This window comes from Penicillium mononematosum (genome assembly GCF_028829835.1).
Source record: "Penicillium mononematosum strain IBT 11891 chromosome Unknown utg000003l:1.0-8172316.0:1.0-8177699.0, whole genome shotgun sequence".
Taxonomy (NCBI): domain Eukaryota; kingdom Fungi; phylum Ascomycota; class Eurotiomycetes; order Eurotiales; family Aspergillaceae; genus Penicillium; species Penicillium mononematosum.
The window spans coordinates 4,369,592-4,384,043 of record NW_026643273.1 but is presented as its reverse complement, the minus strand read 5'-3'; the positions used below and the strand labels follow the sequence as shown (position 1 = coordinate 4,384,043).

Here is a 14,452-nt window from a genome sequence, read left to right as displayed (position 1 = left end):
CTGGACAAACCGGACACTCGAGAGAATGGAACGTAGCTTCCCTGACCATGACTATACAAATCGCGGTTTGTGGAACACGTATATGCCCCACGCCCTAGATCTCATTAAGAGAGTCGATCTCCAGCGCTCCAAGCAAGGTCCGAACCCGGTCTACAAAGCCTCAAGGTGCCTTTTGGCTGACGGTCGGGCTAGAGAAGCATCCTTTTGGCTAAGTGAATTGAACGATTTGCTAGAAGGATCTCTAGCTAAAGAGGACCCCCGCCGACTATCATTACAGCATTTCCTCGCCGTTGCATATCGAGGCAGTGGGCAGGTCGGCAAGGCAATCAAGCTGCTTAAGCATGCCGTTACCCCACAAGAGAAGTCTCTAGCTGAGGAGCACCTTCAGCGACTAATGGCGCTACAAGCCCTTGCCGTCGCATATCGAAAATGATGACCATGTCGGCGAGGCAACCAAGATATACGAGCATGTGGTTGCAGTGCAAAAAATATCTCTAGCTAAGGATCACCCTCATCGACTAGATTCCCAGCCGGCGCTGGTACTGGCGCAACAAGCGTATGAGAAAGAGCTATGTCTACGCAGCGGCGGTATGGACGCCAGCTGCCAAACCCCCCATTTAGGCTTAGGCTGATGCTTTAATGATTGGTTCTTGACTCGTTGCACCGCTCCATAGTGTAATGTAAATTGTTCGCCCCAACATGAAGCTTTTCGTCTCATATAACTCCATGCGTTGCCAAGTTTTTATAGGATAGCAAGCTTCATGTCAAACCATCTATAAAAGTGGTGATGTGTGGATATTGGATGAAAAGCTTTGTTTCCATATAGGGGCGAGAATACAATAAGCAACATCCGCCCTACGATGGCATAAAACAAATAAAACAAAAGGACTCTGCTAGGCCCAGCAGGAAAATTGCGAATAATTTCAGCCTTCTTGTACAAGATATAAAGATGGGCATTGCCCGGAGCTGTTGCAAAAAAAAAGAGAAAAAGAAAAAAGAAATTGGTTACACATAACGGGCCCCTAAGAGGTGGGATTCTATCTTGTTTCACAATAGCAGTTTCTCAAAACTAAGGGGTAAGTGCTATAAAGGTAGAAGTGAGAATCTATATATCTATAATAATCAGAGGTAAGATAATAAGACTATTAGCGGTATATAGTATTAACGCTACACCTTATACCTATAGATACTACAAACGTGGAGTTATAATATTAAACAAAGAGCTACAAGATCGGAGTAAAAGAGAGTAAAAGTGTCACTTCTAGCACTATTACATACAAAATAATTAAACAAAAAGGAAAAGAACTCAGGTAGGCCTAGCAGGCAAGTTTCGAATGATCCCGACCTTCTGCGCGACATAAAGATTGGCGTTACCGGGAGCTGTTGCAAAAAAATAAATGGTTGCGTATAGCGGCCCCTGGGAGGCGGTATTCCCCAGGAGTATCTGGTTTCAGGACAGCAGTTTCGCGAAACCAAGGGGTGAGTGGCACAAGGGTCGAAGTAAGAATTTGCATGTCGACATCAAATGTATAGAGGACAACGTCGCCATTAGCGGTACGGACTGTCGCTGGGCCTCCCAAGGCTCCACCGTGTTAGGCAAGATTGAACCCGAGGGCGTTAAGATCATGGCGAAATAAGGTAAGAAGGGAACTTCCGGCGTCGTTACAGACGAGGAACTGGTGAGTTGGTTGTTCTTCCCTTGTGTCAAACTCTCGTGGTAGCCTAATGCGCGCATGTAACTAGTTTTTGTTAGTTAATAACCCTAAGCCCTTATTGATATAGCTCAGATTGTGATATACCTGGTGCATCCTGACAATATTCGAATAAGGGAAGCTTTCTGCCACAGACTGGGCCATTTGAAAGCTCCCGATATAAGAGGAAAGTGAGAGGAAAGTGAGAAGGATCTAAGATAAATGTTAGAAACTTTTCAATATATATAAAATGATAGCTGTACTAACACCCGATTGGGGTTTCTCCTTCCTGACGTGGTTTTAGGTCTCCATTCTCGTAGAGTCAAATAAGGGCTTCCACGTTTATAAGTAGTGCTTATCCGAATTCGGTTTGCAGAAAGGTTTTGAGTTGCGCCAGCCATTCTGAGGGTTGGATAATGTACGGTATCGGACGCGCATGACTGAACTCGGGATGTGGGTCTGCCATACTGTAGAGTGGGCACCAGTCGGGCAGGTTATGGAAGTGATTTGAGGCAGGTTGGAGTAAAGGTGAAAGATGTGGGAAAAGCACCTCAGCCTTCTCGGATCTCCTCCAAGGTTCATTTGGCAGGAGTGTCCGTCTTCATACTAACGAAACGATCCCGGATTAGGGTTAGCGTTTTAATTAATATTAATTAATGGAAATTCACCGTTTCAAGGAAATCACCTGACTTCCATCTTGTCCTCATGATTCCTCCAGTGACGCCATTATGATGATGTCAGTCGGATGGATATATAAACCGCTTCTTCTACAATCTTCAGTCTCCAAGGTCCTCTTCAGTTTCACCAATCATACGAACATTCCTACAAAGCCTACTACTATATTACTCCACTTATTCTACATCTTTCATCATGGGTTGTGGCTGCGGATCTGATTGCAACTGTGACGGCGGTGCCCAGAGCTGCTCTTGTGGCGACAAGTGTGACTGCAAGGGCTGCGGAGTATGTGATACCTGTAGGATGTTCCAGGTGCAAAGGCTAACCCAGCTTATCTAATTTTAGAAGTAAATGATCTCTCTCCTCGACTCCCGAATTCGAATACTACACTCTCTTTGCAAGGTGGATGATGATATGGTGATGATTTGATGAAATCGATTTTGTTTTTGGATCATCAAAAACAAAATGGATCAAAGCTTCTAGGGATATAATTGATCTCTCGAATCAACAATTTAAAGTCTTTTCCGTGACATGTAGACCTTATCCTTTCTCTTTTAACACTGCCTCGGAAGCTTTAAGCGCTCCCGTGATACTGAAACATACAAATGGCGACAATGCATACATAATCTAGACGTAGTTAGCAAAACGTATTTTTCTGTTCGCGATACCACCACTACATACCGTCAATGTCTTCGCAATAACCATCTTTTCCTCCTCAGACGCCTGCGCCAATTCCGCCAACCCGGAAATCACCAACGCCGGTGGACCCGCAGGCATGAGCATCATACTGAACCAGAGCATGGGATCATCACCAAGAAGACGAGTCCGCTTAGCCAGTCCGTAAATCAATGAAATACTCAGCGCCGGCCAGAGCACCAAACGAACAAGAAAGATAGTTGTGATAGCGTTGACAGGGATCCGACCAGAATGCCCTTCTGCAACCATCCGCTCGAACGTGATTCCAAGTTTACACCCAACCATGAAGATCTGCAGCGTTGTAAAGAGCGCGCCGAGGTTACTGACACTGGCAGTCAGCCACGCATTGAATATCCCGCCATCTTCCTCGTCAAAGAAGAATGCTCGGTGCAATGAGGGGACTAGTCCCAGCACCGTGCCGAGAATAGCGCAGATTATTGCCACGTCCGCGAATGGGGACTCGAAAGGTGCGAGGAGTTCCTGCTTGACTCTGCGGGGGAATAATGAGCCCAGCCAGTGCGTCGACTGCCGGATCAGGTTCCTGGCTGATGTTCGGGCTTGTTGGGCGCGCTCCGGGAGTAGGGAGGTTTCTTCGGTGAGTTGCTCGTCCTCCGCCATGCTTGCGGTACGGTGTCGCTCCTCTAAAGTACTAATACTGTCTCCACGATCTTGTAACATCTTCGGTCCGACGATGTATGCGATGGTCTTGCTGATCACACCGCAGACAAGGAAGTAACCCTGAGCACGGTCAATTGCTGAGGATGTGGTTTCTCCATTGCGCAGGATCAATTTTAGACTTCCTACGCTCCCTAGGGAGTGAAGAAGTAACAAAGGTAGAGATGTAGTATTGTTGAACGAGAAAGCAGGCGTGACCCATTGAGGTAGGCCAAGCAGATGCGATAGGAGATGCCCAAGGGCAATCGATGCAGATGTGTAAAGGACTGACCAGACTAGTTACGGGAGATAGACGCGATAAGTTAGTTATGCTGGGTTCACTAGGGGGCGCCATGGTATACCTATAACTGGAATATAGTTCATCGCTGTCCCGAGATGAAGCTGCTCCCCCAGATGCACAATGAGTAGTGCTGGTAGGAGGAGTTTCACACCCAATCCCAACATGTCGTTGATTGTAGTCTCGTGGATCAACTGGAGCCGACGCGCAGCAAACCCATAGCACATTGTCAACAGCACGGAAACACAGGCTTGTAGCGCACCCAGGAAGGGTGTCACTAAGCCCCCGTTGCGCATTTCGCTTCAAGTAGCTGAGGCTTTCAGCTGCCATGCCTTGTCTAAAAAAAAAAGAGAGCTTTTAATTCTAATAGCCATGACGTCATGGTGACAAAGAGACTGGGCAAAGTCTATGTTGTACATTCTTTCGCTATACGAAAACATGCCACTGCGTGTAAGCCGAGCTATCCAAGCCTCTGTTATATATATATATATATATATGTAGTTATTATATATTATTCTCATTTGAAAACATTCGGCTTTCGGGGGAGTCCACCACCGAGCACGGGAATTCCCCGTGGGGTTCTATGAAGGGGGACAATAGCCCTAATTGGCTTTATTTCCCCAATCTGGGGGTTCAACTACTTCACGTTTATTCCATGTAGATCTCGATAACGCAGTGCGTTACAGCCTATATACTATAAATACTCTTCCCACAAATATAACACCAACAACCTCAACTAAATTCCCCGTTCAATCGATGTGGGGGGCCTCGGGTAATCGGTCGGAGGAAGGCCGAGTTGTCCCCTCAGCGCAACAATAACATCGTTAAAAAGAAAAAGACACTCCGTCTGCTCTTCATCTATTACACATCTTCTTCTCGCCTTATCTGGCCTTAAATAATGTCTTCCATCTCACTCCGCTCAGCTCTGGAAACCACACCGGTGGCATACGGCTTCTGGTTGACGTATGTTTATCCCCCGCATTTGGAGACAGCACCAGCTCCCCCTCTTCGATTCAGCAAGTCTATCCAACAAGGGAAGAAAATGAATTAACATATCTACTACAGCCTCCCCAGTGCCCCATCGCAAAGACCATCCTCCGCCGGAGCCCAGAGTTCTCCGAAGGTGGATTCAGCTGGGTCCTAGTGGACGCCGAACATGGATTGATTAACGACAGCCACTATTACGAGGTTTGTCCCAGTCAATTGAACTCGAGGATCGAATATTAACACCTATATTCAGCTCACTAACGCCGTTGGTCACGAGGGTGCTAGCCCTATTATCCGTGTGCCCTGGCCCGAAGAATGGATGATCAAGCGTGCCCTTGATGCCGGTGCCCACGGAGTCATGACTCCTATGTGTCACTCTGCAGTACGTACCACCCGAGCCCACGGGCTTGCGCCAGTTTCTTGATTCCCTCGGAACTATGTCTAGAATGCTAACCTCTACCTTTCTGCCCAACAGGAGGATGCTGCCAAGGTCGTCAGCTACTGCAAGTACCCACCTGTAGGAGTCCGTGGATACGGGCCGATGTTCACGCCGCATTCATTCCCCGGTGTGAAACCCGCCGAGTATGATGAGAAGACGCACAACGAAGTCATGGTGATTGTGCAGATTGAGTCCCGCCCTGGTGTGGAGAATGTAGAGGAGATTGCTAAGGTCGAGGGACTGGATGTTTTGTTTATTGGTGAGATTGGATATTTCTGTTTTGATGGGACTGGCTAACCTTTTCCCTTTCTAGGACCCTTCGACCTTGCTAAGCAGATGCGTGTCACCCGTGGTGGCGAGGAGCACGAGGCTGCTATCCAGCGTGTCCTGAATGCTGCGAGATCGGCAGGAAAGAAGGCTGCTATCTTCTGTATGTGTTGTCTTCTATGGCCTTCCTTGCGCTTGTGTCTAACCTCATTATCTATAGGCTCCGATGGTGATGACGCTCTTCGCCGCATACAACAGGGCTTTGATATGGTTTCCATCACCACTGATGTTGCTGTGTTCGGTGATGGAATGCTCAACGAATTAGAGAAGGCTAAGGGTAGTTCTAAGGTCCAAGGAAAGAGGGACGGTTATTGAAATGTCTCGGTATTATATTGATTATGTACATAGAAGCCAGGAAATAAATCCTATATTATATGCTGCATTGCCGCAAACACACCAATCCATAGCCACAGGCCTATACGAATGTCTACAAACCAGCTAGTACTGCAGCATGATCAGGTGGGACTTGCCAGTCCCAGCCTTGCCATCGATATTGATAAGCAGGGGACCCGGCCTTGTGGAGAGGGACGGACAAAAGTGTTTGGCAATCATGTCGAACACTTGGCGCTGCTTGGACTGCAAGGTGCTGGGGGAAGCGTTAGATCGGGCTTCAAGTAGCGCGGTGTATGCGGAGATAACCTCCTTTCAGTAGTCTGGGGGGATATGTAGGTCCATATTGCGGTGCATGTGAGGGGCCTAGTCGTACTCGCGGTCCAGATCAGGTTCTCGGAGGTTATCAGGTCCTGGATATGCGTGGCAGGTCACAGTTTGGAGCGCGCCGTGCCAATTCCTGCTAGGAGCGAGGCGGCTCGTACTCCTCGTCCTCGGGGGCCAAATCCTCGAACAGGTCCTCCGGGTTGTCCTCAACCTCCCGGCCGTAACGATCATTGGGTGGCTGTGGTAGGCCCGGCAGTGCTCGGACGAATCGGGCCAGGAGGCAAACTCACGGCGGTCGAGCTCGAGAAGCTCGCTTTCATGTACTACACACCTTTTGTCGAGCTTAAGCCAGCAAATACCACCTGGATAGTCGCGACGCTTTATTGACGTGAGGACAAAGATAGTGGACTGTCAATTGGGACTGAACAAGCTATCCTCCATACTTCGTTAAGCTTCATGTATTTGTCAGTAATCTTTATGATCAACAGGCATTTCTCGGTGATCTTCCCTTGTCCCTCCCTGGAACAATTCTCTTCCAACCCCGTATTAACTGGTGGAGTCCTCGGAACTGTTAATATCTTCATCGGGCAGAAGGTCGTCAGAACGGATCACCTCACTGGGGCCTGAATGAAGCTCGTCATTATCGGGCAGGCTTGCATTTTGCAGTTCTCTTTTTGCAGTTCTCTGTTCAGAGCTTGGAGAGAAACCGCTATTGGAGCCCGAGGGATTCGAAGTGTACATGATGAACGACTTCGTCTCCGCGACCTGGCCTTTCTTGAAGGAGGCCTTTAGGTTCCGATCTGGCCGAGCCGGGATGATATTGACCCGCTCGAGGGAGGGCTTGTCGTCGGGGTAGTGTACAGTCTTCCGGACGCAAGGCTCTCTAGGCGTGGTGGGATCCCGGCCAGAGATTGAAGCGGCGAGGTATGACTTTGAAGGAGGAGGGCGGTGTTTAGACAGGAGGAGGCGAGAAGGACGAGTCCTTTTGCCGTAAGCAGAAGAAGAAGCAGTAGAAGTAGAAGAGAGCACTGTGATAGCTTGGTAGTAATCAAAAGCAGTGCAAGTGATAATGACCCGGCCCGTTCCCGACAGTTGCTGATGCAGTTTTGGATCTCAGCATAGTCCGCCACATATTCCCTGGTAACACTTGGCACTTCATCAACTAACTGGAGCACTCTGCGGGCGGCTTCAGTGTTCAGAACCTCCCTAGTTGATTAAATAGTCAGGTGATTGCTGGACAGTCTGTCAGTCTCGTCACAGACTGCCAAGGCAGTGTTGTCATAGTCTTCGAGGGCACATCGGATGTTAGCAGTGACGTCGGATACGCTTGACAGCATAGGTGCGCTTTCAACCATGCTCTTGCGCTTGTCCCCAGCCTTTGGTGTGACAGAGGGGGATGCGTGGTCCACAGAGCTCAATTTTCTGTCACTTTCATCAGTGGCACTTTCGCTGTCACCAGATCGGACCTTCCCGCAGTACGCCGGCAATCGCAGCTAGCAAACGCAATGGACTTGACGAGAGACACGCATTCTGGACGCACATCAGATCATTTCGCGTAGTTTGAGTTCAATCTAACTTGCCATTTCTTCATCGAAATACCGTTGGCGCCGGTTGGGTGAGTGGCTAAGGGTGACTTGGAAGGACCAATAGCCAGATGGAAACCAACAAAGTTGTGCACGGGGGTCAGAATGGCGTGCCTATCACCAAGTGTCAAAACCATGTCATTCGGATGCTGGACCAAGACGGGCTTCTTGGTATCCCTGCGCTCTCGGAGTTGGGTAGATAGATCATCCCAATCAACGGGCGGCAGCGCGTTGGGAGGACTGTTCGGCCCAATCCCTATACTGCTTGTCAAGGATGGCCAACCAATCATCTAGGACTGTGGCAGGCGTGGGATTCGGGATATCGCGCGATCGCAGTTCGGTTATATATGCTGGGTCGCTGTACTTTGCCGTATATGTTGGCCTTGGGGTCGGGGCTCAGAGAGGAGAATGAATTACGGAAGTGAGGTGAAGTGAAGGTGAAGTGAAGGTGAGAAGAAAGAAGAAATAAAGAACTTCCGTGAATGGATGTAGTCAGGTATCCGATCTACCTGCCTAGGTATGATTTCTTATTGCTGTCATTCACAATATCTTCTTTGTTGATTGCATCACCGGACTGAGACCAATGGGACCACTTGCTGTTATAGGAGTCTCCTCTGAGGTATCGTAGAACTTCCCTATACATATTGATTTCCAAAATGGTACAACAACTATCGAACTAAATTACGCATAACATCATGCTCAAACCATGAAGAGCTGCGAAGGGATCATCCTCGCCGCAAAGACAAATCCCATACCCAAAGTGGCTACCGCAGTAACAGCCGCGAGGAGACCCAGACGCGCCAGAGATTCAATACCAGGTCTTTCAAATTTGGTACTTCTTCGCTGGCCTAGGCGAGTGGTGCGAGTGAGAGTAGGCACATATTTGAACTCGAAGCGCGACTCCTCCCCAAGACCCATCTTCTCATCGAGGATTAGCCTGTAGAAGTACTTTCGACGGAGCTGGTAGAATTCTTTGTCAGAAAGTATCCTCAAAATATGGACAGTTTGACATACCGAAATCATAATCCTGTCGAAGAAATGTATCCTTGGTACGATATATGAAATAGCCATAACCCAGAAACAATATCCCCAGATCAACATCCGATAGTATAGATTCGACCGAGGGATATCAAGCTCATCGGCTAGTTGATCTCCATTCAGTAGTCGACTCATCGCCTCCATGAATTCCTTGGATGCGAAGGCCGGCGCTGTATTCTCCAAACCAATAATGATATTCTTCGCCAGGACCTTTCCGGTCTCAGTGGGATCGATCTCAGAAATAAGAAGCGACTCCATCATAGCACGGGCCTTAGCCGTGTTCTCGAAGGGATCCGTCGGTGTGCCCATATAGTATGCAACTAACCTCCACAGTGCGATGTAGTCATCGGTCTCTTGTTGGCTGGGGTAGATGCCTTGTCGCGGTAGACCGAGCCATACCACCGAGCTGCAAAATGTGTTGATTGTGCCAATGCAGTCCAGGTCATTTACCGGTGTTCCGTACTTGTTGACATCGTAGTATTCAGGGTTCTGGTCTACCAGACTCAGGATCCTCTTGCGGACAGATGAATGAAGCAGTCGGACGCGAACAGATGAGATGTGGCCATCTCCGCCTGGTTTCATGGCTTCCGCTGAACTGTTGACCTGAAGTATATGCTGAAGTGTCTCCAGTAATCGTCGGCGGACTACCTTGGCTCCGAAACCGCCTGTTCGTGAAAGGGTTTCGACGACTCGGATTGCTCCCCTAAGTAACGGTCAGTTCCTGTTCGACACTCATTTTCAGAAAAGGTAAAGATGCTCTTACATCCCACCAAGTAAACTTTCAAAGCTGAGCTGTGGAAGGGTCAGTCCACATCCCAAATCATACTTTATGCATCAAGTACTCACGACGTTGAGGATCGGAAGGCCATATCGGAAGAAAACATCCTGGCCCCGTTGGATTTGATTCCAGTCAACCCACTCTGGAACTGTGTTGATCTCAGTCCAGAGCTCGTTGAGCTTTGGATCCTCCTCCGCATGGTCCCTCAATAAACCATAAAGATCCTTCTTGAAAGGCCGTTTATCGGCGCCGTCATCGGATGGAATCTTGTTCAAGCGCTCCACACATTCGTCGGCCAGGGAATCACAGGTATATATCAACGACTTGAGGTCATCGGCAGAGGAGTGGAGGTCGGTCCAATGAAAGGAGTAGCCCCAGTAGTGGCACTCGGTACTATTTCCGCTCTTGGGGCTCTTCAACGCCATGGTGGTAAGTCAGAGTACAAGTAGATCGAATACTGTTTGTGTATTCCTATCCAAGAGAAAAAGCCCCATGGTTCTATATATTCAAGTCATCCAGGTGACATGTGTATTCTGCCGTGGCCCACGGTCCGGCGGGGAGGGGTTAGGGCATCATGACATGTGAAACCACTTCAGCCACTAATATCGTTGACCCCGGATTTCCAAGGATTAAAGGTTGTATCCATGGACGATGATTACTACTTTGGGTTAGTTTTGCCTTTTGGGGTTTAGTGTCCCAAAACGCTCTTTCCCTCAATCCATGGATAAGGTTCAAAGTTCCTGTCCAGGTGGATACTGAAGCATTCAGCTTATGGGGAGACATCCATTTCGCTCGAAGTTATCTATCAACGCCAAAATATACTGTCATTTTAGGGGACAGGAGAACTAAGAGTGTTACTACAAGGCCTATTTCAAGGTCTCACACACTAGCCAGTCAAAACATTTGATCTTACTAGAGGTTACCTACCATGCACTGGGGAGAGAACAAAAAAACTATATCAATTCAATCACGCGAGAACGGGCCTTGTAGAGGCGTCTAGCAAACAAGTGCTCAGTCTGCCAAACAAAGGGAGCCTGATTCCTAATATCCGGCGCAAAATCAGAAGCAAAATAGACAGACAGTGGAAGTACATTAGCTGGTGGTATATTATTCTCTCGTGTCCTGCTCAACTTTCTTACTGGGCAAAAGCCTCCAATCACTTATTCTAAAAAGATGCAGTTGGCTTGGGAAATTCGCACTTACCATGTTTATGCTTGTTGTTCTAGGCAGCTGAAGTCTTCTTCGTATCAACAACAGACATCGCTTCCACTGACCTGAAGTATACCCCACGCACGTCGCCCAGAAACTAATTACCTCAAAAGCGCACAGAGGAGAAAGACCACAAGTGGCAGATCCCTTTGGGAACTCGCATATGCTCAGAAAGTGATAGGAAATTTGGATCTCAGGGTCTCGCCGTATTTGTAAAAGAGGAACGGAAGAGGAGCAAATGCTAAGCCGATAAAAGCCAAGAGGCTGTTTCCCCAACCAAGACCCAGACAGCCATACATGGGCGGTCCTGCAAGTGGCAGCAAAGCACCAAACAGACTGCGCAAAACAGTATTCGTGGCTAGGGCAGATGCGGCCGCCTCGGAGCCAAATGCATCAACAAGGTACAGCTGGGCAGGCATGAGGACCAGAAAGGCACCGAGGCCAATGAACATGGTGCCCAGGATTGGGACAATCCAATAGGTAACTTTGTCGGCGCTCCATCCGTACCAGAAAAAGCCGATGGGAACAATGGGCGATGACCAAATCATAAGGATAAGACGTAGCTCTGGCCGCTCAATAGTTCCCTCGCGCGGCTGCTTGAGTAGCTTGTCGCTGAGAACGGCAAATAACCCAATGCTGATGATCATGCCCACACCGAGACCTAGATATGCAAGGCCAGAGATATCGGTGGCGAAATGGTACGTTGTTTTGAACACGGCAGGGAAAGTAGTGAACAGGAGGTAGATAAGGCCGAACATAAAGGCGCAGTAGAGAGAGAGCGGAAGGACGATGGGTGACAGGAGCATCTTGAGGGGTCGTACTGCGGCGCGTGCTAGGATCTGGGATGGTGTACAGTCTTTGGTGTAGGTTCGAGCCCGCAGATGACTGTTGCCCGTGGATTTGCGCATAGCACACGCCTTGCGCTCGAGGAGAGTGGGTTCGAAAGTCTCCCGCATGAAGACAAGGGCAAATATGGAGATGACTCCTGCCTAAATATTGCTCGTATTAAGCCATTATCAAATGACAGGAGCGTTTTCCATTTTACCAGGATTAAGATCAACCAAAATGTCCACCGCCATCCGAGGTACTCAGTAACGAAGCCGCCTATCACTGGACCAATGACTGGACCAAGAAGCGGACCGAGACCGAATAAAGCCATCGCTTTACCACGGAAGCTGGCTGGATAAAGATCTGCAATGGTCCCTCCCCCAACCACCATCGGAGCGGAGGCGGCACAGCCACATATGAAGCAAAATACCAGAAACATGGCCGTATCTTTGCTTAATGCGCAGCCAATTGTGAATGCGAGATAGCCCACGTTGCTGAGATGGTAGATGATCAAACGGCCGTATATTTCGGACATGGAGGGAAGGAGAAAAGGGCCAAACACGTAGCCCAGAAGGTATATGGATACAGAGAACGAGGCGACGATAGGGCTGGTGACGTGGAAGTCCTCGACGAGCTCTGCAGCCCCGGGGGCGAACATGACTGCGGCAAGATTTCTATATCATTCAGTCAGACATCATTAACACATAGTAGGCCAGTAGATAAAAAGATAAAAGATGCTGTGATATGGGAGGAACTCTTACGAGTACAGAGTGAAGGCGCTAACAAGGAGCACATGCCGCAGCTTGAGTCCCTTCTTCCAGTTCTGGGTGTTTGCCGGGTCGTCAGGCCCATTCCAGTCAACAGCATCGCCTTTCCCTGACTTCGTTTCAACGGGAATGTTGAGCGCGCTCGTTTCTGTGTCTAAGGGCATCTTGAGGAAGGTCACAACTCGTTTCCGTCTCGCGGGAATGCAAAAGTTGCAGGATACTGAGGAAATTGATGGATTCTGAGGAAGTGGATATCTGTGATATAGAGTGCTTCAAAATACTCTACTGGAGCACGCTAACAGCAGAGAAAAACCATGAAACATCTAGTGAAACGAGTGACAGTGTAACTGTGCTAGACTAGCTCCAGTTGATATGAAGTTGAAGGGAACAGACGCTAAGGTAAGACACAGTACAGGTTATACTGAGACAAGAAACAGACAAGACTATATCCTCCTCCTTAGCCAACCAAATACCGATTGATCACGTTGGCGCCGCGGTTGCTCGACGTCCGAAGTTATAGATGGAAGGCGTTTCTGGGCTCGAAAGCGGTCACTTTCGTCAATTTAGGTGTAAAATGTTGATTGGAAATTATTCAGAAGTGTTCATCTGTTGCATCTTTGCATCTTTGGCACCTCTTTGACACTCCAATGTTTGAGACATTCTCTAACCCATCATATACAGCCCTATCCTGCTATTCTTTGGCCTACTCTACAGGGGCTAGGATGTGCCACATGGGTTCAACTTCTCACATATTCATGGATGCACTTAACACTTAGGTGATACTGTTTTCAGTTTGAATCGAAACTTTGCCACCCTTTGTTAAGACTTGTGCTAATGGCTTTGTACGCTGCCTTTGATCCCCCCACCCCCAACCTCCTTTCTGGTTGTATGCTGAACACCTTTTGTTTCTTTCATGTTCTATTGGCACTCCAAATGACTTATGACTTACTCAGGGACAGGGTTAGTGTTTAGGCTAAACTATAAAGGCTGCGGTTTTCGCCCGTAGACAATGGTTTCCACACAAGGTCCAAACCAGTTCGCCAGAGAATACCAACAATCATGGAGCCAGGACCAACCATCAAGTTCAAACTGAATGGGGTATCCAAATCCGGGGCCGATGTCGATAATTTCGAGCTCCAAGCTTGCTACCGCGCTCTCGACAACCTGCGAAGCTTATTGTTCCAAGCACCGATGCTGGACCTTCTCAAGGGCCAAATCGAAGAAGGAAACCGCTATTTTGAATCGCTGATTCGAGAATCTCGAGGGGAATTCCGAGAATGCAGAACGTTCATGAAAGTGAGCGGGGTCTCGGCGACAGAGCTGAGAACAATCTGCAAGCGCTGGCAGCTCTCCAAGCCCCTCGATGAGATGGCACGAATGTTTATATTCCCCACGCACCCAGAGAACTATGTGGTTATGCATTCGCCAGGAGCTCCCACCCGAAGTGGGCCAGACTGCGGGGTGGAGCTCATCGGGGGACACATGGCCAAGGTTCGATTTGTTGATCTCATGGGCAGCGGAGAGATTTCCCAAGTGGATGGCGCGGCAGCGGGAGGATGAGTATGAAATGGTGGAGTACTTGGTCGCGAAACTTGACAGCGGGAACAAGTTCTTCTATATCTTGAACGAATTCATGGATACCGCGGATGGTTGCAAGATCAAGCTGCGGACGTTTTTCCCCTCTGCTTCACCCTGGTCATTGATCAGTCAACATTCTGAGCATCTTGCGGTCGAGTTCCGGAATCTCGTTCAAATGATGCATGGGGCCCTCGAGGAACTTGAAGACAGCTATTGACACTTTTTGCGACCGGGGATAGACATCATC

At 48.6% G+C, this 14,452-nt stretch overlaps 9 protein-coding genes across 9 annotated transcripts; 4 read left to right on the top strand and 5 right to left on the bottom strand.

The window, feature by feature from the left end:
• Window positions 1-25: 25 nt before the first annotated feature.
• Window positions 26-433, top strand: N7519_006668 (purine and uridine phosphorylase; the record flags this gene model as incomplete). The annotated part of the gene is made up of 1 exon (XM_057293444.1): window positions 26-433. The coding sequence occupies one exon, from the start codon at window positions 26-28 to the stop codon at window positions 431-433; it is 408 nt and encodes a 135-aa protein (XP_057148255.1).
• Window positions 434-1,397: 964 nt separating this feature from the next.
• N7519_006667 (uncharacterized protein) lies at window positions 1,398-1,637 on the top strand (the record flags this gene model as incomplete). The annotated part of the gene is made up of 2 exons (XM_057293443.1): window positions 1,398-1,479; window positions 1,534-1,637. 2 exons carry the CDS (start codon window positions 1,398-1,400, stop codon window positions 1,635-1,637), a joined length of 186 nt encoding a protein of 61 aa, XP_057148254.1.
• A 1,269-nt stretch (window positions 1,638-2,906) lies between these two features.
• Window positions 2,907-4,310, bottom strand: N7519_006666 (Auxin Efflux Carrier superfamily; the record flags this gene model as incomplete). The annotated part of the gene is made up of 3 exons (XM_057293442.1): window positions 2,907-2,993; window positions 3,048-4,012; window positions 4,079-4,310. 3 exons carry the CDS (start codon window positions 4,308-4,310, stop codon window positions 2,907-2,909), a joined length of 1,284 nt encoding a protein of 427 aa, XP_057148253.1.
• Window positions 4,311-4,912: 602 nt separating this feature from the next.
• Window positions 4,913-6,082, top strand: N7519_006665 (HpcH/HpaI aldolase family protein; the record flags this gene model as incomplete). Its single annotated transcript, XM_057293441.1, has 6 exons — window positions 4,913-4,977; window positions 5,049-5,202; window positions 5,255-5,383; window positions 5,447-5,699; window positions 5,754-5,870; window positions 5,928-6,082. 6 exons carry the CDS (start codon window positions 4,913-4,915, stop codon window positions 6,080-6,082), a joined length of 873 nt encoding a protein of 290 aa, XP_057148252.1.
• Window positions 6,083-6,205: 123 nt separating this feature from the next.
• Window positions 6,206-6,744, bottom strand: N7519_006664 (uncharacterized protein; the record flags this gene model as incomplete). Its single annotated transcript, XM_057293440.1, has 3 exons — window positions 6,206-6,353; window positions 6,583-6,662; window positions 6,715-6,744. The coding sequence occupies 3 exons, from the start codon at window positions 6,742-6,744 to the stop codon at window positions 6,206-6,208; spliced, it is 258 nt and encodes an 85-aa protein (XP_057148251.1).
• Window positions 6,745-6,970: 226 nt separating this feature from the next.
• N7519_006663 (uncharacterized protein) lies at window positions 6,971-8,297 on the bottom strand (the record flags this gene model as incomplete). The annotated part of the gene is made up of 3 exons (XM_057293439.1): window positions 6,971-7,519; window positions 7,687-7,917; window positions 8,001-8,297. The coding sequence occupies 3 exons, from the start codon at window positions 8,295-8,297 to the stop codon at window positions 6,971-6,973; spliced, it is 1,077 nt and encodes a 358-aa protein (XP_057148250.1).
• Window positions 8,298-8,706: 409 nt separating this feature from the next.
• N7519_006662 (oxygenase MpaB family protein) lies at window positions 8,707-10,248 on the bottom strand (the record flags this gene model as incomplete). The annotated part of the gene is made up of 4 exons (XM_057293438.1): window positions 8,707-8,967; window positions 9,022-9,748; window positions 9,809-9,837; window positions 9,892-10,248. The coding sequence occupies 4 exons, from the start codon at window positions 10,246-10,248 to the stop codon at window positions 8,707-8,709; spliced, it is 1,374 nt and encodes a 457-aa protein (XP_057148249.1).
• A 951-nt stretch (window positions 10,249-11,199) lies between these two features.
• On the bottom strand, window positions 11,200-12,791 carry N7519_006661 (MFS transporter; the record flags this gene model as incomplete). The annotated part of the gene is made up of 3 exons (XM_057293437.1): window positions 11,200-12,021; window positions 12,078-12,534; window positions 12,622-12,791. 3 exons carry the CDS (start codon window positions 12,789-12,791, stop codon window positions 11,200-11,202), a joined length of 1,449 nt encoding a protein of 482 aa, XP_057148248.1.
• An 895-nt stretch (window positions 12,792-13,686) lies between these two features.
• On the top strand, window positions 13,687-14,422 carry N7519_006660 (uncharacterized protein; the record flags this gene model as incomplete). The annotated part of the gene is made up of 2 exons (XM_057293436.1): window positions 13,687-14,071; window positions 14,145-14,422. 2 exons carry the CDS (start codon window positions 13,687-13,689, stop codon window positions 14,420-14,422), a joined length of 663 nt encoding a protein of 220 aa, XP_057148247.1.
• Window positions 14,423-14,452: the final 30 nt, after the last annotated feature.